Source organism: Macroventuria anomochaeta (genome assembly GCF_010093625.1).
Source record: "Macroventuria anomochaeta strain CBS 525.71 unplaced genomic scaffold BU25scaffold_16, whole genome shotgun sequence".
Classification (NCBI taxonomy): Eukaryota; Fungi; Ascomycota; class Dothideomycetes; order Pleosporales; family Didymellaceae; genus Macroventuria; species Macroventuria anomochaeta.
The window spans coordinates 143,659-167,258 of NW_022985377.1; the positions used below are offsets into that span (position 1 = coordinate 143,659).

General features: G+C 52.2%; 9 protein-coding genes across 9 annotated transcripts; 5 read left to right on the forward strand and 4 right to left on the reverse strand.

The window, feature by feature from the left end:
* Positions 1 to 453: 453 nt before the first annotated feature.
* Positions 454 to 1,647, forward strand: BU25DRAFT_341336 (uncharacterized protein; the record flags this gene model as incomplete). Its single annotated transcript, XM_033702862.1, has 2 exons — positions 454 to 1,183; positions 1,250 to 1,647. The coding sequence occupies 2 exons, from the start codon at positions 454 to 456 to the stop codon at positions 1,645 to 1,647; spliced, it is 1,128 nt and encodes a 375-aa protein (XP_033561725.1).
* A 212-nt stretch (positions 1,648 to 1,859) lies between these two features.
* BU25DRAFT_439952 (short-chain dehydrogenase/reductase-like protein SDR) lies at positions 1,860 to 2,905 on the reverse strand (the record flags this gene model as incomplete). Its single annotated transcript, XM_033709134.1, has 2 exons — positions 2,388 to 2,905; positions 1,860 to 2,322 (listed from the first exon to the last, which is right to left on the reverse strand). Exons 1-2 carry the CDS (start codon positions 2,702 to 2,704, stop codon positions 1,860 to 1,862), a joined length of 780 nt encoding a protein of 259 aa, XP_033561726.1. The 5' UTR covers positions 2,705 to 2,905.
* A 157-nt stretch (positions 2,906 to 3,062) lies between these two features.
* On the forward strand, positions 3,063 to 5,169 carry BU25DRAFT_491174 (uncharacterized protein; the record flags this gene model as incomplete). The annotated part of the gene is made up of 2 exons (XM_033711543.1): positions 3,063 to 3,210; positions 3,273 to 5,169. Exons 1-2 carry the CDS (start codon positions 3,098 to 3,100, stop codon positions 5,167 to 5,169), a joined length of 2,010 nt encoding a protein of 669 aa, XP_033561727.1. The 5' UTR covers positions 3,063 to 3,097.
* A 742-nt stretch (positions 5,170 to 5,911) lies between these two features.
* Positions 5,912 to 6,535, forward strand: BU25DRAFT_458434 (uncharacterized protein; the record flags this gene model as incomplete). The annotated part of the gene is made up of 1 exon (XM_033710205.1): positions 5,912 to 6,535. The coding sequence occupies one exon, from the start codon at positions 5,912 to 5,914 to the stop codon at positions 6,533 to 6,535; it is 624 nt and encodes a 207-aa protein (XP_033561728.1).
* Positions 6,536 to 8,983: 2,448 nt separating this feature from the next.
* Positions 8,984 to 10,738, reverse strand: BU25DRAFT_341224 (NADPH oxidase A; the record flags this gene model as incomplete). The annotated part of the gene is made up of 3 exons (XM_033702851.1): positions 8,984 to 10,274; positions 10,323 to 10,577; positions 10,629 to 10,738. 3 exons carry the CDS (start codon positions 10,736 to 10,738, stop codon positions 8,984 to 8,986), a joined length of 1,656 nt encoding a protein of 551 aa, XP_033561729.1.
* A 2,463-nt stretch (positions 10,739 to 13,201) lies between these two features.
* On the forward strand, positions 13,202 to 14,362 carry BU25DRAFT_410696 (uncharacterized protein). The gene is made up of 3 exons (XM_033706364.1): positions 13,202 to 13,624; positions 13,740 to 14,056; positions 14,115 to 14,362. The coding sequence occupies exons 1-3, from the start codon at positions 13,567 to 13,569 to the stop codon at positions 14,178 to 14,180; spliced, it is 441 nt and encodes a 146-aa protein (XP_033561730.1). The 5' UTR covers positions 13,202 to 13,566; the 3' UTR covers positions 14,181 to 14,362.
* Positions 14,363 to 14,762: 400 nt separating this feature from the next.
* BU25DRAFT_458437 (uncharacterized protein) lies at positions 14,763 to 17,617 on the reverse strand (the record flags this gene model as incomplete). The annotated part of the gene is made up of 4 exons (XM_033710206.1): positions 14,763 to 15,011; positions 15,069 to 15,869; positions 16,548 to 17,551; positions 17,602 to 17,617. The coding sequence occupies 4 exons, from the start codon at positions 17,615 to 17,617 to the stop codon at positions 14,763 to 14,765; spliced, it is 2,070 nt and encodes a 689-aa protein (XP_033561731.1).
* Positions 17,618 to 17,767: 150 nt separating this feature from the next.
* BU25DRAFT_468343 (vacuolar protein sorting-associated protein-like protein Vps28) lies at positions 17,768 to 18,544 on the reverse strand (the record flags this gene model as incomplete). The annotated part of the gene is made up of 2 exons (XM_033710730.1): positions 17,768 to 18,157; positions 18,224 to 18,544. The coding sequence occupies 2 exons, from the start codon at positions 18,542 to 18,544 to the stop codon at positions 17,768 to 17,770; spliced, it is 711 nt and encodes a 236-aa protein (XP_033561732.1).
* Positions 18,545 to 18,793: 249 nt separating this feature from the next.
* Positions 18,794 to 21,276, forward strand: BU25DRAFT_367733 (ribosome assembly protein-like protein Noc2). Its single transcript, XM_033703877.1, has 2 exons — positions 18,794 to 19,629; positions 19,679 to 21,276. Exons 1-2 carry the CDS (start codon positions 18,840 to 18,842, stop codon positions 21,184 to 21,186), a joined length of 2,298 nt encoding a protein of 765 aa, XP_033561733.1. The 5' UTR covers positions 18,794 to 18,839; the 3' UTR covers positions 21,187 to 21,276.
* The last annotated feature ends 2,324 nt before the right edge of the window (positions 21,277 to 23,600 follow it).

The window sequence follows — 23,600 nt, forward strand, 5'->3', positions numbered from 1 at the left end:
AATATGATAGGCACCAACTTCAGCTGATGATCATAAGCTACTCATTTTACCTCCCAGTTCCAGAGGCAAACGTATTCGCGTTTTTGTTTAACTACATGAAATATCCGAGCAGTTTTCCGAATCGCGATACATAGCCAGAGCTCTCCATCAATGACAACAAGATGACTTTATCTCCAGCACGCGACGACCTCGGCAGCTGAGGGTTCCATCTTGCATCGGTATCTTGCAAGAAGCTACACATTCAGTCGGTACATCATCGCGACAATACGTCAAGCAAAAGTCACTCGGATCCTTTTACCCCGCAATCCGGGACAGCTCAGCTCCCCGCATCACACACCACACTGAGCGTCCGAAAAGCTCTAACACCAAGTGGCATCGCTAAAAAAACAGACGTTTTGATAAAAGTCCTTTCAGTCTTCGCCATACTAAGTATAATCGCTCGTCGCTGTCACAATGCCACCATCCCGCATCCTAGATTCACACATCCACCTCTGGCCCTCAACATCCACAACCTCTAAAGACCATGGCTGGATGACAGATCCCACGCACTTCCTCGCCAAACGCCACGGAATTTCAGACTACAAAGACGTCACCCAGACCTCTCCTGCTGGGTCCGCACTCAAGGGCTTCATCTATGTGGAAACAGATCGCTACCTCCCCTCCAAAATATCTGATATCAGCTCAGGTGCAAGTAAAGAGGAGGTTGAGGAAGTGTTCAGGGATTGGGCGAAGGCGCCACTTGAGGAGTTGAGGTTCTTGAAACGGATTGTGGAAGGGGAAGGGAAGGAGGGCGATGGGTTTGAGCTTGGTGATGGGGAGTTGATGAAGGGTGTTGTTGTGTGGGCTCCCTTCCATCTCCCAGTTTCTATATTCAACGCATACCACCAGGTTGCGGAAAAGGTTGCGGGGCCGAAGTTGTGGGAGAGGATTGTGGGGTTCAGGTATTTGTTGCAGGGGAAAGAGGAGGGCGAAGTGAAGAAGCTGGTTAGTAGTGAGGATTGGATCGAAAATATTGTCAGTCTGGGGAAGGGGAGAGGAGGGAAGGGGTGGGCGTTTGATATCGGTGTTGATATTCATCGTGATGGACCGGATCCATTGGGGGCTGTGGGTGAGATGATCCAGAGGGTGCGGGAGCGAGAGTCAACAGATAAGAATGGGACGCAACCCGTACGGTTTGTGTTGAGTGAGTCGATTGCTATTTCTTGTAGGCCATATTGAAGAACGACCGAAGGGCTGACATCATGTGCAGATCACCTTTGCAAACACGCCCTCACAACCGATTCCCCAACAGACCCCACAAAAGAATGGCTCGAGGCGCTCTCAAAACTCGGACCAGATCAGAACATCTTTATGAAGCTATCTGGTGCTTTTAATGAGTTCGAGAACGCTACACCATCATCTGCCTCTGACGTTGTCGAATCATTAAACTCGATCGTGTCTAAGGTTTTCGACGCATTTGGTAATAGAGTGATGTTTGGATCTGACTGGCCAGTGTGCAATGTTGGAGGGCCAGCAGGGGAGAAGGCGAATTGGGGTCTGTGGGTTGAGAGTGTGGAGTTGATGTTGAGGGAGGCAAAGATTGGGGAAGAGGACAGGGAGTCAGTCTGGGTGGGAGCAGGAAGTAGGGCGTATGACGTTCAATTGTGAGGATACGGCGTGCTGCTGATACAAGAAAATTCAACACGAGAACAGTCTTCAAGGCTGAAAGCTCCTTACAGATGTCGAGCCGTGTATCCATGAAAAATTTAAGATACATGCAAACTGGACGTTCTGGGATTTGCTGAACTTATGCTGGCATTGACATTCAACTTGTGTATTCGTTACTCTCCTTTATATGACGTCCACTACAAATATCATGCTCACTGCAGGTTTACGAACAGCCCTCCATCAACCAGCAGCTGAGCGCCAGTAACATAACTGCTCAAATCGCTACCCAAGAACACCGCCGGCCCAGCCAAATCATTCGGCACACCGGTCCTGCCTAGCGGTATCCTGCCCTCCATGTACTTCCTCTTCTCATCGTCCTCGAGATCTTTCTCGTTCAACTGTGTTTTGATTGTGCCTGGAAGGAGCGCATTGCACCTGATATTGTATTTGCCGAGTGCGCATGCAGACGACTGGATGAGAGACAGCACACCAGCCTTTGTGGGAGTGTAGTGGCCTTGCTGCGCGCCACCGACGAGCGCTGAGATGGACGAGATACCGATGATTGAACCGCCTGGTGGCGATTGTGTAGAGAGCTGTTTTGCGGCAGCTTGGATGGTGTTGAATGCACCCGTGAGGTTGGTGTTTACGGTCTTGCTCCAGAGCTCTGGTGAGATGCTATAAAAGTGGTAATCAGCACAAGATCTGAGGAGTATAAAATGACACCTGCTGAAAAGACGTACTCTAAGAACTCCTTGAACTCGCAGATACCCGCGTTGCTCACGAAGACATCAAGTCGGCCCCACTTCTCCACGACTGCAGACACAAGCTTCTTGCCGGTCTCTGGATCTCCAACATCGCCAGGAACCTCAATCAGCCTGTTTTCACCTTCTGATACCTCTTTTACGAGGGACTGGTATTGCGCAGAGGACTTCGGGTCGCCCAGGTGGTTGACAGCAACATTGGCGCCGTGTGAAAGGTAGCCAAGCACAATGGCACGTCCAATGCCAGTGACACCGCCAGTGATGGCCATAGATTTGCCCGCAAGAAGCTGCGCCATTTCGTCTAAAAGTCGCGATGTGTTTACAGAGCAGTGTTTTGTGGGGTAGCTTGTGAGAGGAAAGTGGGGTATGAGAAAGAGCTCAAGAGGGCGGTCGGAGCACTCAGCAGCAGTCAACCAAAAAGCAAGGGCAGAGGAGGAGTCTACAATCTAGAAGCGCCATGATAATATATGTTGCCTCAGTGCGGAGCAGATTTCGGTAGACGCGATTGTACGGACTAGAAGCGTGACCGTGTGGGGAGTAAATGCCGGGGCAACTGCGACCGAGGGCAGGTGCGACCGATGCCGATGCCAAGGCCTAGGGCGGGCTAGTCACCAATTCACGCAACAACGCGTCACAAACCATTTGCGCAATTTTGTCCGTCAACTCAATGTTTGGGAACTCAAATCGTCATGGTATACGATTGGGATGATAAAGAGGCGGAATGCTATCGACTTTATGTGGAAGAAAAGAAGAGTCTTGACGAGGTTATCTCATATTGGGATAACAGAGGCTTCACTCCAAGGTACTTATGGATCACCGTACAACGGCCACCCAGCTTTCTTCAAAGCTAACTGCGTCATCCAGTAAACGTGCTTTTCAGACACAATTCAAACGGTGGGACTTTCCCAGCAAGCAGAATCCTGCACATAAGAATCCTGCCCTTGTCGCCCGCCTACAGCAGCTATGGGAGCAGAATTACACCCAGAAGGACATGGTGGATACCCTCCAGAATGAGGGCTACCAAATTAACGACCGAGAACTGATCAGACTACGATTGAGGCTCAAACTGTTGCTCAGAGAGAGCGTGCCTAGACCGAGGAGGAAGCAGAATGCAGAGGGTAGCGTACAACAGAAGCCTAAGAAGAGGAAACCAAAGGCCTTGCCTGGCAAAGGCTTGATCAACCAGCTCGGAAACGCCATCCTGGCTGAGAGTTCTGCGAGCGAAGAAAGCTTGGAGGAAGAAGCTGCAACTTATATAACAGTGAGCGACGAACCTGCGGAAGATGTGCGACCCACCCAGCCCGAGCTCGAACCTTCCCTACTCGACGCCGAGGAGACACTACGAAGACAGCTCCGACAGGAGCATCTACAGCGAGAAAGCGATGAGAAGTGGCGGACGCGTAAACGGCGACGGCGAACACGAGGCTGGGCAGGTCTGCCAGCAGATACTCCTGGCGAGCCACCACGATTTCCCTCCGAAACCACGATCGACGAAGCAAAGGCATATCTCGGATTAGATAACAGCATGTATCGCAGGCTTCGTGAGCGATTCCAGGAGATCTGCGAAGCTGAAGGCGTGGTGAAGAAGACAGTAGCTGGCCCGGAGAAATGGGCAGAGTTAGTGCAGCGGCTTATACAGGAGGATGCGCATCTCGTCTCTGTATTCCAGCAAGAGCCTGAGGTGCTGCAGAACAATGACGCGCTATTTCGACCAAAAGGGCAGAGAGCGCTGTCGATCGACGTTATATGCATGGACGTCACAAAGCGACTGCGCACGATGGAAACCAGAATGACCCTCGCCGATGCGAAGAATGCCCTTGGCCTCAACCCGGAACAAACACGTCATGTCAGAGCCGCCTACGTTGCGAGGCTGAAGGCCGCCCATTTCACAAGCAAGCATGAGGCTGGAGAAGAGCAGTGGGCACAGCTCAAGACAGCTTGGGTCAATGAATCTGAGCACCTAACGAGAGCTCTTGCACAAGGCGAGGCCGATCCTGGATATGCGCGAAAGCTGCGGGCTGTTGAAGTACTGGCTAGAGATGTCATGAAGCGGCAGCAACAAGAGAAGTTGGCTAAAGACCCATTGAAGAAGAAGCAAATCCATCAAGGTCCTGGACCTGGACCAGCTCCGCCTGTCGTCGCACCTCAGTCGGAACGCCGCCGACAAAGCGCTGGGTTAGAGTACAGTACTTCGACGCAAACAAGCCATGCAAGTCTTCCAGCATTGTCTCCTTCGAGTGATTTGCAGATCGACCCTTCGTTGTTACTAGCTGCGAGCGATGCAGCCATACTTCCTGGTCTGGCATACCGTCAGCCTGAGCATCACTATCAATCACACCACGAACATACCCAGAACATACAGCCACAAATCTCAACTTCTCACCATGCACCGCACCATCACTACAGCCAGAATTACTACCCGGCAGCCACATCTCAGCACTCTCAGCCCATGCCTATCTATTTCCGTCTGCACCACTTATCTACTACACCTTTTCCCTCCAAGACCGTTTGGTTGTCTATACTGCATACGCACTCAGTCAATGAGATTAGCAATCTGGTCATGCGTGAGCACCCAGGGGCCGTGGTGCTGAAAGTGGAAGGCCTGGTTGTGTACAGACAAGACCAGGGTGAGCGTGAAGTTGTGGTCGAAGTCAGCGACGACGAAGAGCTCGCTGCGTATTTGGGTCATGTCAAGGGTACGGGGCAGGGGAAAGCGACCTTCGTAGTCTTGCTGGGAATGGGAAGCGGCGGGTATGCTTAGTGCTTGCCTTGTCAACTCAGAAAGCAGGGACGAGAAACCTGTATCGGTGACAATGGCGACCCCCTTGACTGTGGAAACCCCGACCCTCTACCAGGATATAGGTTCAAAGAACCAGATTGTGCGTGTGGAAAGTCTGGGTATTCGCCGGCTTACTATAGTCTAACAAATCCAGGGTCTCTCTCAACCTGGGTAACGAGACCTAGGCAATTTCTGCCAATTGCACCTGCTGCCCCGCACGTGAAATCTGGTGTGCCTGCCAATGCTGAGGGGTCCAATCGTCCATGAAGTCAATATAAGAAACGTGGTAAGTCCGACTGCCCAACAGCGCCTCTGCCTACCTGCGTTCCCAACTTCAGAAGTGACAACTACTTTCTTCGTTGTCATCATCATAATAATACGGCCAACACTACCTTATCAATACATCAGTCAACTCATCTTTACACAGCGACAAGTCTGCAAAACGACTTTGCAAGCCAACGCCGCAGTCCTGAAAATGAAGCGCCGGGCGTCGGAACACGATGACTGGGAACGGTCCCGAAGGCCTCTAAGACCTACACGAACAAGGTACGACAAAAATCGCCTCCTTCACGAACTGCAGCACCTCTGTCCGGAAGCGCTGGCCTATTTCCCCAACGCGTCGTCCTTCCATTTTTTACGGGCGGACGGCAGCGACGGCTCTGACTTTCGGACCCTCGAAATTGGCCGTGTCTGGTCCAGGAACGCCGACAAAGGGATATACGAGATGGGTCCAGAAGCTCTACTGGTCATAGACAAAGGCGCCTATCACAGCGACCCGCCTGAACTTGTTCCTTATACTGGTCGGGGTGAGAGTCAACGGCACATCGTCAACGCCGATGGTTTCACAGGCAGTGGTGTTTTCGCAGAGTTCCGCGAGTGTCACGGAAATCCATTCGTTAATCCAAGACTCGACGATCCGGTCATCAGCAGCCTCATCCAGTTCATATTCATCATCCGTGATATGAGGCGCTATTACTACTATAACCAGGCTGATGACGTGCCAAGCTCAGTTCACCTTGCTACCCTTACTCAAGCTCTACACGTGGCCACGATAAGGGCGAGGCTCGCTATGCGCGGACCAGTGCCACAACCGAGAGGCGGAGAGGCGCAAGGGATGCAACAGTTACAAGTAACAATAGAGCCATTGCTGAGAACCAAGCGAGTTGTTTTGGTCCCTGCCAGCAGGGTTGCTTCCAACAGGACCATCACCAACGGAGATACAGCCAATGTAGTCACCACGAACGGAGTCACAGCCAACGGGTTCACCACCAACGGTGCCATGACCATCGGAGCTAGAGCCAACTCTGAAGCTTCGAGTCATGCTACGGACGATCGAAGTTACAGTTAGGAGAGTAACCGTGAGACTTCGCGCACAACAAGGTCCCAAACCCCAGGCTGGGTACGGCGAGGACGAGGAGCACACCGGGATAGATTTGATATTCACGACTGGGGCAACTGAAACGGGTGTCAGGAGGGGATCGGAGCAATGAGCACAGGGATGAGTGTGAGGATACACAGGAGAAGATGGTATAAGGGTAAGCAGACCCGATAGACGAAAATCACTTACTGATCATTGTTGTAGTTTTCTTTGCCATCGTCGGCTATTGATATGAACGGCTATCTCGCGTGTTTGAAACTTATGCAGCTTTGACAAGTTGCACTGTGCACCTTCTGGGTTCGTTTATGAAACTTTTGGCTATGTGCCTTCCTTTTGCTTCTACCCTCTGTCAGACTTTGGTGAGGGAAATGCCATTGAGTGACGTGGCATCGACGCCTTCGCTTTGACTTTTGTCCGTCCATGGTTGTGTCCCCGTCAGTGCAACTCAAACCTCTCTTACTGTCGGATCGATTATTTAATATCTCACCCTCACTTAGAGTCATGTCTACGCCCGTTCAGCTCTCTCGAGATGACACCATCGTCTGCCAAGCATTGAGCAGTGTTTAGGTACGACTTTCCTACGAGGTGTCCCCATTCACTATGCTTGTACCATCTATAGCTCAGCTCTCCGCCAACATCATCCTCATTTGGTGACACAACAGAAAGAGCCCAAGATCTGGCAGCCACATATGAGATGGCATTCGAAGCCTGTTTCACAGTGGGGCTTAGCGATGTTGCATTACGTGCATCGAAAGAAGCACTGGAATGGTAGAAATCATGCGTCTCACCCCTACCAAGCTGTTTCCCCCAAGATAGTGGTAGCATGCCTAGACTTCCGTAGCCATCACAGTGCATCAACCACAATATTATATCATTCTATCGAAGAGTGCAAAGCTGAGGTGACTGAACTCATGCATTCTTTCTCCACAGGTTCACCCCTTCCCTCGACTTCAGTGATCTTCCACAGACTACTCTCTCTCATCTGTACTGAAAGGAAAGAACCAAGACGGTGTTGAGTCGCCGCCTTCTCCTCGACTGTGTGGCTCGCCTGCGACTTCCTCGCGGTCCACGCACCTTCCACCTACCTCACTATTACAAGATCGAAATTTTGCAAAACGTTTGATCCAACGCCCAGCACACATCTCACACCTTGTGTCTTGTCACGACAGGACACTGTGCAGTAAGAAACTTACGACGACTTCTCTGCGCCCAAACTGAGCACGTTGCAGTCTCGACTATGCGCCCTTACTCTACGATGTCCGTATTCTATACGACAGACGAGCTACTTGATGTGATGCGCCCTTGATGCGGAGACGTACTCGAGCTATTCCTGAACGAAAAACTGGGAGCACATCGCAGTCGAAATACACGATAGCATCCCGCGAATCTACCTTGGTGTGCTCTACCAAGGCACCTTCTAGGCAAGCTCCGGCCGTGAATTCATCTCAAAGTCCACAAAAACGCCAAGAGAAAAGCCGACCACGCTCCAGTTTCACAGCAGTGGAGTCTTCGAATACCTTGTCAACAAGGTGGATGTGGAAAGAGCCAGGCTTCGATCACGCATCAAGTTCATCTTCCTTCCTCGCGGACATGTGGACGAGTTCGAGGAGAGGCGCTACTGGGTCGATGTCAAGAAACTTGTCATAGCGCTCAGGATCATCAAGAAGGATAACGGCAAGGTGGTGTGGTCGACACTCGAACCGAGGAGAACCGTCGCAGAGAGGAGCGAGATAAACGAAGAGGTTTCCGACACCTAGAACATGGAAGAAGTACGCAGAAAGAGAGATCTAGAGATCGAGGACGACGAAGGAGACTCGGCTACAACTTACGACGAGAAAATCTTCTTCATCTCCAAGTACCTTTTCAACATTGCCAAAACCGGCACCGAACATAATATGGGACAAGGTCTGAGAGCGATATTTGAAGTTATGAAGGCTGAAGTCGCTGAGGCCGCGAAAACTCAAGCTGAAACCGTCAAAGCTCTGGCTGCAGAGAACAGAGCTTTGCACGAAGGGATGAAGAGGCGTCGCCTCTGAACCTTATTCTAGGTCTCAGTCCCCTTATCCTACGCAAGCACTTTTGAGCTTCGTTTCCATTGCGGGTCTCTCGTCACTACTGCAATACAAACATGGCTTTGGCAATTATTTGCCTGACTGTCATGAGCAAGAACATAACTGAAAAATACAAAAGGAATGGTAGGATCAGCACTGTGGCTTCCTATGGAGACGTTACGCTATGGCTATGACAGTGCTCTACAAGCGGAAAACTAACGTCGGTGCGTGTGTTTGATCAAGGAACTTCGAGAGTCTGACAAAGAAATGCATCATTCGTGAGCATGTACGCACTGAGTGATCTGTGAAACTCAGTAGGGCAGTATGCGGATATCATGCACCAAACGCCTTATCCACTTCCAGTTACCTAGAAGTGTTCCTTCCAGAACTTGAAATTAACCTCCTGACACGTCGCCTCCTTACACGCCTTCTTAATATCCCTCGCCGCCACATTCGGCCCACAAAAGTACACACCCACATCCGTCCTCAGCGTACTCTCCAACCCATTCATATACGTGCGATCCAACAACCCATCGCGCATACCACACAGCAAGCGAGGAAAATCCGGACGGCCGAAGTTCGTCCTGCTCTTGAGCTCAGTGAGCGGATCTTTGTCGGTACCGACAGAGTTAAGTACGATATTCTGCGCGGTGTTCGCGTCCATTTTCTGCGTCAGATAGGTGTGGATGCGCAGGAACTGATCGCCGTCACTTGCGCCCAGGGACTGCGCTTCAAGAGACGAAAGAAGATTCTGAAACCATTCGAACGACGAAGTGTCTTTGCAGACCCAGATGAACTCCACACGGCGCAGGCGCTTGGGCGGGTTTGGAGACAGCCGCAGGTGGTAGATGGATTTGAGGATCGAAGCCCACGGTGTCACGCCGATACCTGTGCCGATCAGGACGGCGACTTCGTTCTCGAAGACGTCTTCGGCGGGGGCGCCGTAGGGACCGTCGATGCGTAGGGCGGGCATCTTTTGGCCGTGCTGTAGCGCAATTTCGTACATACCCATGGGGTCGAGCTCGTCGTAAAGCTTGCTCTGGGACTGTCCGGCGCCTAGGGCATCGGCGAGAGCGCGGGTGAAGTCGCCCACCTGGCGGACATGGACGGAGACGTAGGGGTCGTGAGGGCAAGAAGTGATGGTGAAGGGGTGCCACTGGTGGTAGCTGACTTCGGGGCAATTGAGGAACAGCCATTGACCAGGCTTGTACTTCATACTAGGCTTGGTGAACTGAATCTCAACAGCATCGTAGGGGTGGCGAACGACTTTGACGATCTCAGTCTGCCGTCTGCAGCGGATCTCGCGGTATAGACGGTCAAAAAGATACAGCCCGCCTCCGACGAGCTCCCATCGCCAGCCCTCGTAACCGATACAGTGAGTCCAGAAGTTGTCCTTGTCGAATGGAGAGTAGGCAGGGACTGTGTCTCGGACGAAACAACTTGTTGCGTGTGTGTACATGCCGAGTAAGAATGGGATGAAAAGGTGGTGGGTGTACCAGAAAGTCTCAAACGACTGCTGTCGAATTCTGTGGTGGGCGGTGGTGTAAATCAAAAGCATGCAGAGGAGCATGAAGTGTCCAGTTATTCCACCTGCCTCGGTGTAGTGGATCTGGAGCGCGATCTGAGGTCGCACTTGTACTCGTTCGACGTTGAAGAAGCTGCGCGTCTGTTAGTCCTTGACTAGCGAAGATTGCTGATAAACCTACTTGACGTAATGCGCTGCTGTGTGCAGGACAGTGAAAAACAGCATAGCGTAAGCGACTTGTCGATGGAACCATTGCGACTCATCGAGCGGTAGCCATCTAGCCTTGGGTCGAAGCCAACGAAGAATGTTCCGGCACATAGGCATGACGATGACCATTGTGTCGACACTCAGAACCAGACCAGCACCTCGAGAGATCCATACCGAATACTGAAGACCGTTCAGCGGTGCTAAACGAGCGTCCCCAGCTTGTTTCCACCTTAATATGCGTTAGTCTTCCGGGCATTGCTCGTAGAAACTGCAGGCTTACCATCCTATCGCAAATAATGCCCAGTGGAACCCCCAAAAGAAGAAGTGAAAAGCAAATTTCTTCGGCATGAAGAGGCGCAAAAATGAGCTTCCACCCGGTGCGGCTCCCATGTTGATGGCTATGCTAATGTGTGTTGATGATCGTAGCTTCCTCTACCAATATTCCCCAAAGAAGTCGTAACCGTAACGCTTGGGTATTAGACAGCAATTAAAGAACGTAAGCGAACAGAACCTCAACTGAAGGGACGTAATCCAGTCAAAGTTCAACCCGGCCAGCCAGATACGAAGTGAAGAAAAGAATGTCTGCGTCCAGATCCGGGCGCTTGTGGAGGAATCGAAGGAACAAAGGTGGATAAACTCCAAGGCTGCAGGGCACCTAGAATATGTAAACGCAGCCCCGACCTTGGCCTGTGCTGTGAACGTAGATCAGGATCTGAGAGAAGCCGTTAGATCCTGGTGGAGCGACACGCTGCGCTGAAACTGACGGGCTCAAACTGCTAGCCCCAGTTGTAATATGTATAGCAGACGAGTTAAGGCAGATGACAGTTCGCCTAAAGCAAGAATGGTAAGGTCGTCTCCAAGATAATGGGACCTTCAAGCCTCACGGGGCCTTATGGGCGGTTATGAATTGGCGTGGGTGGTGGAGGGGTTGCCGCTATGCGTTGAACGCCAACTGTAAGAGATGTGTCTCAAACCTGAAGCGCCAGGCACAGAACCATTCTTCCTTGTAGCTTAAGCGGGTTCTTGGAGCCTTAAGAGTGCTAAAAAGGTTTAGGCTATGCGCCTTGTATCGGCGAGGCAGCAGGTGTCTCGTAGAAGTAGATCTACTATGCGTTGGATTTCGTGATGTGTGGCGGGAGACTTCTTCCGGATACAAATGTGCCTGATGGAGGCAATTCGATCTGAGATTCCAAATGTGAGTTGGGTTTTGTGCCTGAGCTGTTACAGTGCTAGTTTGACAGCTGTCACTCGATTCTCTGGGGAATTGCTGCTGTGATCGTGTCCTGCGTTGGTTTCCTGATGATGCAGGCGTTGCGCTGAGACGATCTAAGTTTGAGGCGGCACAATGTGGAGAAGCGAGGTTGGGCGCCGGGGTACACGGAAATGCTGCCTGGGTAATGCGGCGTGGTGTCTTCCAGATTTGTGGTTGCAGGTAGAAGTCCGAATTTGTGTGATCAACAGTCTTGCGAAGAGTTGGTGAAGGGTTGTGTGCAGCAAGAAGCGGGCCGTCCTCTAGCCATAACCCCCTGCAAAGAAGCGCTGCACCGAATGCGCATGGGCACAAAAGAATTGCTGGTGCGAGAATGTCATGACCTGCTTTACTGGACGCGCCGAGGCGTGAAGACGAGCACAGAGTTCAATGCACTTGAAGCCACTCGGTGATGTGGTTGGTAGCACACGGCCAGCGAGTCGGCCTCGGCGCCACTTCCCAGCGCGTAGAGCCCCAATCAGATTGGCTCACACCTTCTCCACACGATTTAAGCTGTTCTGGCTGCAGGCATACGAATGATGAGACACTATTTCTGGATAACTTTGCTGATGGCTTTCGCAAGTCTTAGCATGATGAATTGCCGGCCTCGTGGATGGCCTGCTGTTAGGATTTGTACGGGTAGCCTGCCTTAGGGCTGTGATGAGGCTGCAGTCACAATTGAAGCCGAGAAACAATTCTTGGTCTCCAGATAAGCACGGCAAGAATGGCCATGCTGAGTGATAGTGGAGGGCCAGACTTGAGTCGAACAAAGAGAGCTGGGTCTCGACAACGTTGCTGATCAAGGTACATCGGTATATGCTCGATTTGGAAGAACGAGATGCTTTTTGCTGGGCACACAGGAGCTTCCAGCCATCTGTGACCATCAAACCTTCCCTGACCATCCGTACCTTCATCGATCCCCACATCTACACCAGCCGAACTGACACTAAACACTTATCGTACGACGTTGTTTGTCTCGACAGCTGTCAAGCTTTTAGCAGAACGGCATTGACATCATTTCGACATCTGAGGTAAACTTTGTCGTATGATGTTGTTTGAAAAGCACATTCGATTCCTGAGGCTTCCCATGATCTTCCATGCAGCCCGCGTGCTACGGAGCCGGTAGCAGACCTGAGTCCTGAGGCGCAAAGAGAGATCGGAGACTAAGACATCCGTGAGGCATCCATGCAACACACCACATCGAACTCAAGCTTCAAGTGCCGAATTGGAAAAGAGCGGTACGAGAAATCGTTCACGAGATTGCGCAGTGACGACTCGAGCAATCGCATGTCCCTTGCTTCGCAACCCACATGCAAGTGAAATGCATCGAGTCCAAGGCATTGTCTACGCGACGCCACTCCAGCTAAGCAGGCCCAAACCCGTGCTCATAGGCCACACCCCATCAACGGCGCCATCCGGGAAGCCTGCACATCTGTGCATCTCGCACAGCATGCACCCAATCACAGCGGCTCACACACCTGCACGCGTCGCGGGGCCCAGCAAAAGCGGAGCGTAGCGTCGCTCGCCCAGCCCTCAGCGGCTACACGAAGTGTACATGGCCAGCACAGGCCCTCACAGCGCATAAACCGCATCTACAATTGCGGCAGCTTCCCGCTGTCTTTTAGCTCGTACTGACACACTGCCTGTATCGAAGAACCATACCTCACCCGCGCTGCCTGAACACCTAACAAGCCTGAGACATCCATCCGCCTCAGCCATCCATTCTGCAAGCCTTGTGCCTGGTTTTGCCGTGGCACCAATCCCCATCGCGTAACCGCCGAGCGTGCGCCCAAGCCTGAGAGTGTCGTTATATCAAAAGCCGTTGCCTCGTGAAGTGGGAAGGTTGTAAAGACTACTGGTGGTTCTTGGACAATAGGATTGGGATTTCTGGGTTTCTTTCGCTTTCATCGACGCCGCGGGTTCGGTTTACGACCATTTACTTTCGCTTAATCGTCTTGCCTTCTACACCATGGGCAAGTTAATCAAGAACCACTGGGCGCGTCTGGTCGTTCTGACAGCCGCTGCATGTAAGTCCATCTCATCTCTCACAACAAACCTCGCAGCCCCCTCCCCCCCCAATCTCTTATGTACTCTACATTTTGTACTTGTACTTGCACTTGCACCTGTACTAACACACCACAGACCAAATAGCCGCAGCCTTGGAATCCTTCTTCTGGCCAAAAATATTCTGGGACTTTCTCACCAAGAACCTCGATTCCGCCGTAAAGCCCTTCCCGATCCTGCAAATCCTAAACATCCTTCTCGGCCTCCTGGGGCTTTGCTGGGAATGGCCTTTACCACTACTCGCCGGCACAGGGCTGCACCGAAGCATTGAGGCACGACTTATTGTGTACCCGCTGAGTGCGCTGTGTGCGTTGCTTATTTATCAGGGCACGAATAGCGGGTTGTACTATATCATTGGAATGGGGGCGTATTTTTGGGCGTATAGTGAGGGCGAGGTATGTACACGTCAATAATGCTTTGGGTCGAAAGTGAATGAAGGCTGACCGTTGATAGGTTGTTTGCCCTGAGCCGTGGACACTACCCAAGCGAAGCTCAATGGTGCGGAAACTGGCAGCATAAGCCAGTGCGGCGAGCACATTACTTCTCTATTATCCTTAGCGTAACGACTTCACGTACGGCTGGTCCATGATGACTGCGTACACTCATCACGAAGCGCAACCAACATCTGCATCAGCATTGCATTTACTAGTTAGAACCGCGCAAGCAAATCACAATACCCAATACTAATGTCACGAATCACCGTCAACTCGAACCACTTTCATCTCGAACCACTTTCATCTCGAACCACTTTCATCTCGAACCACTTTCATCTCGAACCACTTTCATCTCGAACCACTTTCATCATGCAAGTGATCGTACGTGAACAGGACTACGTAAGGAACAAGACCTTCCAAGCCTTGTGGATGCCTCACCATAGCATGACGTTGAAGCCTGCGACTTCTTGTGCTTCAGCATGCTTGTCAGGCTCCACATCCACATCCACATACACATCCACGACACTTGACATGCATAATGACGTCCGGGGAACTCCTGGGCACTTTTGTAGTTACTCTATTTCGCACAGCATTCACCGTCGCCAGTCACCAAGTCTCAGTAAATTTCTTTGTATCAGTCAATTTCCACTACCCGGCCTTGTAGTATCTACTCCTTGGGCCCCTCAATCAGAATCTTGATCCCCTTACCCTGCTTAACGTCCGCGAACGCCTTCTCGGCCTCATCAAAGCTGACCTTCCCTGTGATGAGCTCCTTGATACTGATGCGCTCGCTCGCAACCAGGTCGACGGCGGTTTGGTAGTCGCCCGAGCCGTAGCGGAATGAGCCCTTGACGTTGAGCTCTTTGGTGCACATGGCCATGATGGGGAAGTTGATGTCGGGTTTGCCCATGCCACCCTGTCGTAGATGTTAGCTCTGTAATGTTGAGAGGGGAAGAGAAGGGTGGAGTTATACCTGTACGTATGTGCCGCCCATCCTGAGGGCGTGGATTGCAGTCTGAATGCAAGGCTCAGCACCCGAGGCGTCGATGATGACATCTGCACCAGGTCCCAACTCGCACTCCTTGATCAGGTTCTTCGCGTTCTCTTCTGCGCTAACGCGTGCGCTCTTGAAACTAGCATTCGCCGCATACTTGAGCGCGAAGTTTAATCTCTCGTCGTTGATGTCGACTGTGACGATCTTCTTCGCACCGTACGCCTTCGCAACAGCACAGCACAGCAAGCCAACCGGTCCAGCGCCGAACACAACGACCGAGTCTCCAGGCTTGATGGCCGCTTGCCTTGTGATGTGGACTGCGACAGCTGTGGGTTCGATGAGAGCGCCCTCCTCCAGGCTCATGTTTTCGGGGAGCTTGTAGCAGTAGTCCTCAGGCAGGGTGTAGTACCTCGCCAGGGTACCATCATAGGGCGGTGTGGCGGCGAAAGCCATGTCGGGGCATAGGTTGTATTTGCCCTCCTTGCAGCGAACGCAGCGGCGGCAGGGAACACCAGGTTCCATAGCGACGCGGTCGCCAACCTTCAGTGTCTTGACCTTGTCACCTACCTTCTCAATAATACCTGCGGACTCGTGGCCGAGGACCATGGGCTTCTCGACGACGAAGTGGCCGATGCGGCCTTCGACCCAGTAGTGGACATCTGAACCGCAGATACCTGTCCACTTAGGCTTCACGAGGACATCGTATGGTGAGGGAAGTTCGGGGATTGGGCGGTCTTCGTACACGACTTCATCTTTTTGCTTGAGGACGAACGAAGGATTCTGAAGGTTTGTTAGGCCTGCGCGACTGCTGTTGACACGTTCGGGGTTGTTGTTTGGGGTGGGTTCATCTGGCGCGTGGGGTGGTGGGGCATTGGAGCTCTACCTTTTGGGTGGTTGTCTGGGACATGACTGCGACTCTGAATACGTCTGACCGCGCTTTTGTGTTCCAATAAAAGATATGAGATACCGAAGAGGTTTTGAAGAAGAGAAAGGATGTATAGAGAAGTAATCTGTCAAGATGCTCACGCGCGACCAAAAAGTTGTGGATTTATGACGAAAAGAGGAGTGGAGCCGCAGCTGTATCTCGCGTTCAGCTGTCCCGCCGAGAGTTCCGCTAGTGCAATTGTGATTCTAGATGCATGTGATCACCCACATAATTTATCCGGCGTCTGAATGTCGGAGTCCGTTTTTGGTTCCTCGGCGATTCACCGAGAGCGCCACTGGTTTGATACGCCGCGGCTTCACGATGCTCCCAAGCCTAACGGAAAATAGGCCAATGAAATCGTTGAGCGGCGCCAGAGCTGGTGCTAAGCTTCAGCAGCCGGCAAATACGAGCTCGTACATGGTATCGTGATGTTCATCCAGGAATGTCGTCGCAGGCCTTCGGAGGTTCACCGCAGGCGGTGACGGAGTGGATCACTGAATCCTTCTGCCCCAGTGTGACCACCAGCAAGTCACGAGCGCTCTGTCTTCTTCTCTACCAGCTGCTCCTGATGCACCCCAGTCGTCGAAACCGTTCTCTTCCCCTTCTTCCAGGATGTAGAGTCCAATGCTTTCCATCCGTTCCCGAAACTCTTTCATTTCTTGCCGATTGAATTCTCTGTACGGAAACTCGGTAATGACTTGGGCGTTGGCATCCTCAGACAGCCATGCCGCGATAGTGTCGACTAACATGCGTGGAAGTTCTGGGGAGTATAGCGTGTCGGCTGCGAGTATGATAGGGAACTTTGATGTGGCAGCATCAAGTGTCTCGGTGACTACGCCATCCGCGAACAATTCACACGAGGCAGGCTGCATCCAGTCTAATGTCCCAGTACGTGCCGACCCGCCGTTCTGCTCGATGAGCGTAGAGTTATCTTTTGCATTGCGCGCAAGATTGTCTTGTATATTAGGCAGGTCCGTGAGAATGACAGCTGCGCCCAGAGCAGCCATGGCCAGTCCTACCAGTCCAGTGCCTGATCCCAATTCCAAAATGGGTGGCCTTGACCCTGAGTCTGAATCGACTATATCAAATTTGTGTAGACGTTTGGAGAGCATGTAGGAGGCGGCCCATGTCTTCAAGCCCAGGTCGTCGCCGGTTAGGGCAGGTTCGTGAATGGTCAAGGTGAACCAGCTCGAGGTCAAGGGTATTCGGAACTCGCGGGACAACGAGCCCATGGCCGTGCGACCCGAACGCTCGCTCATTCGAAGGCTGGCCTGATTCCAGATTTCTTCCTTGACTTCCTCATCTTGTATCCATTTCAGAGGGTTGCTCACAATGCTTGTGAGATATCGTGTAACGCCTTCTGGATTGACTTGTACTGTTCTCCGCTTGGTCTTTCGAGACTCCTGCTCACTTCTCCCATCCTTAGTATTTGTCTCTTCATCAAAGTCCCATGACTGCGGCGCGAGCGTGAGAAGTCCGAGCGTATCAAGGAGTGTCTCGGCGGAAGGTCGGGTGTAAAGCTGGGGTAGATCAAGCACTATTGACACTCGTCAGTTTTTGTTTTATTTGCAGGTATGCGCAGCCTACCGTCCAATGTCTCCATGCTTGGAGAGCCTCGTGCGAATGTTCGACGCTGCAGACGAACACTCACAAGAAGTTCAAAGTCCGTGCGTCGGCGGGGCTAGACTTGTATACACAGGCGTGGGATCAGTACCAGGACTCGCAACATCGAGTGACCATGATTGAACTCGGATCAGTCCTTCTTCAGTGTAGCCTTGAAACCGTAATAGGCCTGGTCCATGTCAAATTGGAACTGCCGCGCCTGCTCGTCATCCAGCTTCTCAGAAGCTCGCATTTGGTTCAACGTGATGAGCCACTGAACAATCTTGCCCTTGTTCTCGAACTCCTTGTCAGTGACTTGGTTGACCGACTGGATGATCTCGACCAGTAGAGGATGCAGTGTATCCTTCTCTACTAGCCCAATCTTGATAGCGTCGAGCAAGGTGATGAAGGTTTCAGTCGCGTTGACAACAAGGGTTGCGTCGGCAAAGTCGCCTTGTTGGGCTGTCGTACGTGATGGGCCCTGTTCGACGGTGATGGGGACGCCTACGCGCAGTCGTTCAGTCGCTCGTGGACAGTCAAGCTGGGTACCACGTTAGCCTGCGCATGACGTTGCACCTAGATGAGGCCGTAGAGACGGTTGACATACATCCCACTCTCTCTTGAACTGATCCAGATCGCCGAATGCTTTTGCAATAGTCTCGTCTGCAAGATTGGACTTGTACTGCTTCAGAAGCCTACTACACGTCTCAGTGTAGTCACCCTCGTTGATCGAGTCCTTCAGAAATGCTTTCTCGAGGCCATCGAGCGTAATGATGATGCTATAGATTTCTGCCAGCGAGTCGTTGAGGTCGCGCTCAGCACTGGTTGTAGACAGTTTGGCTTCCTCGTCGAGGTTGATGGTCGCATTGAGGGCAGAGCGCGGAATGTAGGGCGTCGGCGCGTATGCCAGCTGCCGGGTGCTGTACATGTTTGTCTAGCAACAATGTCGTGCGACAAAGTCGAAATTCAGCAAGTGGTGGCGGCTATGTCTACAGTGGCACTCTTGATGATGGCGCAAGCTTTGGCTGTGGTCTTGCGTCAGTTCGGCAGTGCCTGTCCAAGCATTGCGTGGGGAAGGAGCTACTGCGAGCTTGGACCCTGTCTGAAAAAAAGGCGCTAAACCGTAGGTGGGCCCGCCAAAAAAGTTCAAGACTTCTGAACAACCTCGCCGGTCGAACTCCAACAGAACGTCAAATCTGCGCAGAGCGCATACTGTTGTCACCATGCCCGTCTCCAAGTCCACGAAAAAGTTCGAAAAGAACAAGCTCGGCGATGTTCTCAAGGCACGCAAAAATGTCGCCAAGATCAAGCAGAGGAAGCAGATGGACGCGAAGAAGAAGCAGCGCAAAGCAGCCGACAATGCAAAGGCCGAGGATCTTGAAGAAGAGGGCGCGAAGAAGCCTAAGAAGTCTGCCAAGGAAGACAACTTCGGAGACATGTCCATGGACCAGTTCTTCGAAGGCGGCTTCGATATCCCCAAGATGAAGAAGACAAAACCGAAGACCGGAAAGCGCAAGCGAACACCTGTTGAGGAGGACGGCTCCGAGGGCTCATCAGACGAGGAAATGGCCGATGCGACAGCGAACGGCGAAGACTCTGCTTCAGACAGCGAATCGGGCGACGATGCTGAGACACACAAGCGCGACATCGAGGCGCTGAAGGAGAAGGACCCCGAGTTCTACAACTACCTGAAGAGCAACGATGCAGAGCTGCTGGACTTCGCCGAAGACGCCGATCTGGCCGAGATCGACGCGCTCAGCGCCAGTGAGGACGAGACCACACCAAGGAAGAAGCAGAAGAAGGCTGCGAAGGACGACTCCGATTCGGACGACGAGAGTGAGGCTGCGACCGGCAATGAGGTTACGAAACAGCTCATCCAGAAGTGGAAGTCGGCCATGGATACAAAGTCGTCGTTGAGAGCCATGAAGGAGGTTGTACTGGCCTTCCGTTCCGCAGCACATCTGAACGATGACGAAGGGAAAGCGTACAAGTACTCGATTTCAGATCCCGATGGTGCGTACTCCTACGATACGTATCAAGCCACAATACTAACATGTTACAGTCTACCACCAGGTCCTGGTATCTGCTCTCACATTCGTCCCCAAGGTCCTGCAACACCACCTGCCAGCCAAGGAGAGCGCAGGAGGAAAGATCCGCGTCCCAACAGACTCGAAGAAGTTCCGCACATTGACGCCCTTGCTAAAGTCGCATACGGTCTCGATTCAGCATCTCCTCGAGAACCTGTCAGACGCCTCGACTCTGCGCATGACCCTCGATTCGCTGTTGAACCTGCTGCCATACATCCTCTCTTTCAAGAAGGTCGTTCGCGAGATCGTCAAAACTGTGGCAGATGTTTGGTCTGACTCGTCTAACAACGAAGTCACTCGACTTGCAGCCTTCCTGGTGTTGCGACGCCTGATGGTCATTTCTGACCCCAGCCTTCGCGAAGCAGTCCTGAAGCAGGTCTACCAAGGCCTTGTCAAGGGTGCGCGGAACACCACAATCCACAACATCCAAGGCATCAACTTGATGAAGAACACTGCCTCCGAACTCTGGGGTCTTGATCCCACTGTAGGCTACACTACAGGTTTCGGCTTCATCCGCCAGCTGGCCGTTCACCTGCGTTCCAGCATTACCAACAAGACGAAAGACTCGTACAAAACAGTCTACAACTGGCAATACGTACACTCTCTCGACTTCTGGTCGCGCGTGATCGCCGCCCACTGCGAATCCCTACGCGAGGCCGAGTCTGGCAAGCCTTCTCCCCTTCGACCGTTGATCTACCCCGTCGTACAAGTCACTCTTGGAGCCATGCGCCTCATCCCCACAGCGCAATACTTCCCCCTCCGTTTCCAACTCATCCGCTCCCTCCTCCGCATCTCCTCCGCAACATCGACATACATCCCGCTCGCGCCCGCGCTCGTCGAAGTCCTGCAATCCGCCGAGATGAAGAAACCGCCCAAACCGTCCACCCTCAAGACGCTCGAATTCAGCACGCAGATCCGCGCTACAAAAGCGTATCTGCGCACGCGCATCTACCAGGACGGCGTGGGCGAGCAGGTCGCCGAGCTGTTGTCAGAGTTCTTCCTGCTCTGGACCAAGAACATCGCATTCCCCGAACTCGCCCTCCCAGTCATTGTGATGCTCAAGCGCTGGGTCAAGGCTATGACGAAGAAAAGCTCCGGCAACCGAAACGCAAAGATCAACTCGCTCTTCGCGCTGCTCATACAGAAGCTCGAGGCCAACACAAAGTGGATCGAGGAGAAGCGTACAAAGATCGACTTCGCGCCCAATGACCGCGCCGGCGTCGATAACTTCTTGAAGGGCCTTGAGTGGGAGAAGACGCCGCTTGGTGCGTATGTGGCCGGCCAGAGGAAGGTTAGGGAGCAGAAGCAGAAACAGTTCGAGGATGCGCGCAAGATGGAGGAGAAGAAGAGGAAACAGTATGAGAAGGAGGATGAGGATGCTAAGGCGGATGTTTTTGAGGAGGAGAGTGGGGAGATGGAGGAAGATGAGGATCTGGAAGATGATGTCGATGATATCGAGGAAAAGGACAGTGACGATGAGTAGATGGGTGATCGAGATTCGTGATTGTTGGTTGAATACTGTAGGACCTATATCATGGCGCGGTAGTATCACGCCCGAAATGGAGAGATGTCGCAAGTTGAATGAAGATCTGTTGTGCGCCTAAGCGCAACGCGCAAATAATGAGCGATGTTGTGCCCACGTCGACTATCTATGGTGTCCGACCAACAGGTTCATCTACATGAAGCGGCCGTACGAGGTAAATGTACCCGGTTGCTAAGCGTACCTGCATCGATCTTGCCATGCTCAACTTCGAAACCATCTCAACGAGGCAATTCATGTGCAGCATCACGCCCAGACTCTGATCCTCGGAGCAACTTCTCATACAGACACAGGTCCCCGAGACATGCATATGTAAGGTCGCGTACCTCTTAGCTTAATTTCTTGTTGTCGACCCCACAGTCTGGATGGTGTTGGAGGCTTACCTTGGTCTGCAGGTACGAGGCCCCGGGCCGAGGAAGAGACTCATTCTGAGGTAGCCCAAAAGGCTGATGCTGATGTTTCAAGGCCCAATGTTTAACACTGAAACACGCAGTCTAGATTCCGACCTTCTGCTTTTTTTTTGTGGCAATCTGTGCAATTGAAGCTGTGACGTGGTTCGGTTGTTGACTTGAGGCATGGAATCGAGCATTGGGTTGGAGCGTGTTGATTGCCGACGCTTCGTTTCCATTGCAGCACTTGATGTGTTAGACTCCAGATTTAGTACTCGTTCCAATGTTGTTGTTTGTACGCTGAGTTGGCCGCTGGATCCTTCTGGGGTTGATTGTGGGTAGTGCTTGCCCTGCAGCCCCGGGCCGAAGTGGATGTGCTGATGCTTCCATAACAGAGTATACTATCATAAGACATCCTGTTTCAAGATGTCAGTCGCTTAAGTCGGCAGTTTTCTTACCCGATGACAGTCCCTAGATCACCGATATGCGGGTAGATGAGGGTATCGTGATGTGCTGGAGTTGTGGGTAACGGATGAGGCTGTGTCCAAACGTAGTGCTTTAGGCATCCCAAATCCAATACAAATCGCAGCAAATGTGCCTAATCGGGGAGTATTTGCTGAGCCTCCACGAGCGCAAAAATCACTTCGAGTACGCAAAATGGTCAAGAAGAGTATGCTGTTGCTGGGTATGCATGCATTCGATAGATGCATGATGGAGGTATTGCCATTCAAGGATGGTAAATGTACTAGGTCGAGAGTATTCGGTTGCTTTCCTGATCAGGTGAGGCAGGTTCACAAGTCGCTCTGCCGGGCGCGCGTAGAGTTTTCATGTGAGGTTCGGTCGTAGAGGTGCCATGGTTTGTCACATTCGTGTCGATGCAAGAACGCAGCACCTACCCAGCCTCCTACATCTGCTGCCGCGATGATCAACAGACGCCTGAAAGTTCAACAGAGACTGGAATGCCATGATGCGCAGCTCAAGTCATGCAACGCAGGTCCAGACATTACAGCCCTGCACAACGTGCGTGACAGGTAGCACGACGGCCGCAGAGCCTCAACTCTCAAGGTTGGATGCGCGCCTGATTTGTCGCGCGTGCATGATGTATTCTCATTCAGTTCCGATGGCCTAGAGGATCCTAGAAGGTCGGTGAGCTTGCGCTATTGTCGCACCTTTCAGGAACCGCGCGCAGATGAGATGGGATTGGTGGTGGTGGGTGCGCATGAAGTTGGGGGCTATGGTGCAAGGCCTCGTTCGGGGACTAATGCGGGGATGGGTCAGGAATAGAAACGCGAGGCTGTTGTTAGGAGCGCGGCTCATGTTGTGGTCTGCAGAGATGGAAGATATTCCATAGAAAATATTGAGATGGAAAGTTATTGTAATGTTCGCGATATGAGCGTTCAGGGTTTGTGGTGCCTTGCTTGACCTTGCATGCTCAAAGACGACAGCGTCTTGACTCGATATCATCACAAACCAACACAGATAGCTACCCGTACCTGCCGAGAACGCTGACAGCATGCTCAATCTGAATCCCATGTATACAGGGGTACGAACTGTGGACACCAGATTTAGCCAATCGAGGCTGACGTCCAAAGTCTACACTTTTCGCTGATTGGTTTGAACATCTTGCACAGCACAAAGCTTAGCCTACCTGCAGTTCTCCCGCATGCGGCTCACCACGAAACAGGACAAAAGGTGAAAATGTAGAGCGACGGGGATCAACATGCTTGACCAGCATACTCCCGGTGTGGGCACCTCCCGTTCTAAGCAAGGCTACACGGGAATCAACGTTGGGCGAGACTATGATGTCTGAGACATGCGGGTGTGGAGCTCTAGTGCATTTGCTGTGCTGTGCTCTGGTGCTAAGTAACGAACCATGAGTTTGGCGTAGATCGACATTGATACATAAGGTAGCGCCTCTCCGTTCTGAAGATCAGACAAAAAAGTACGGAAAAGTCAGACTCAAACAAG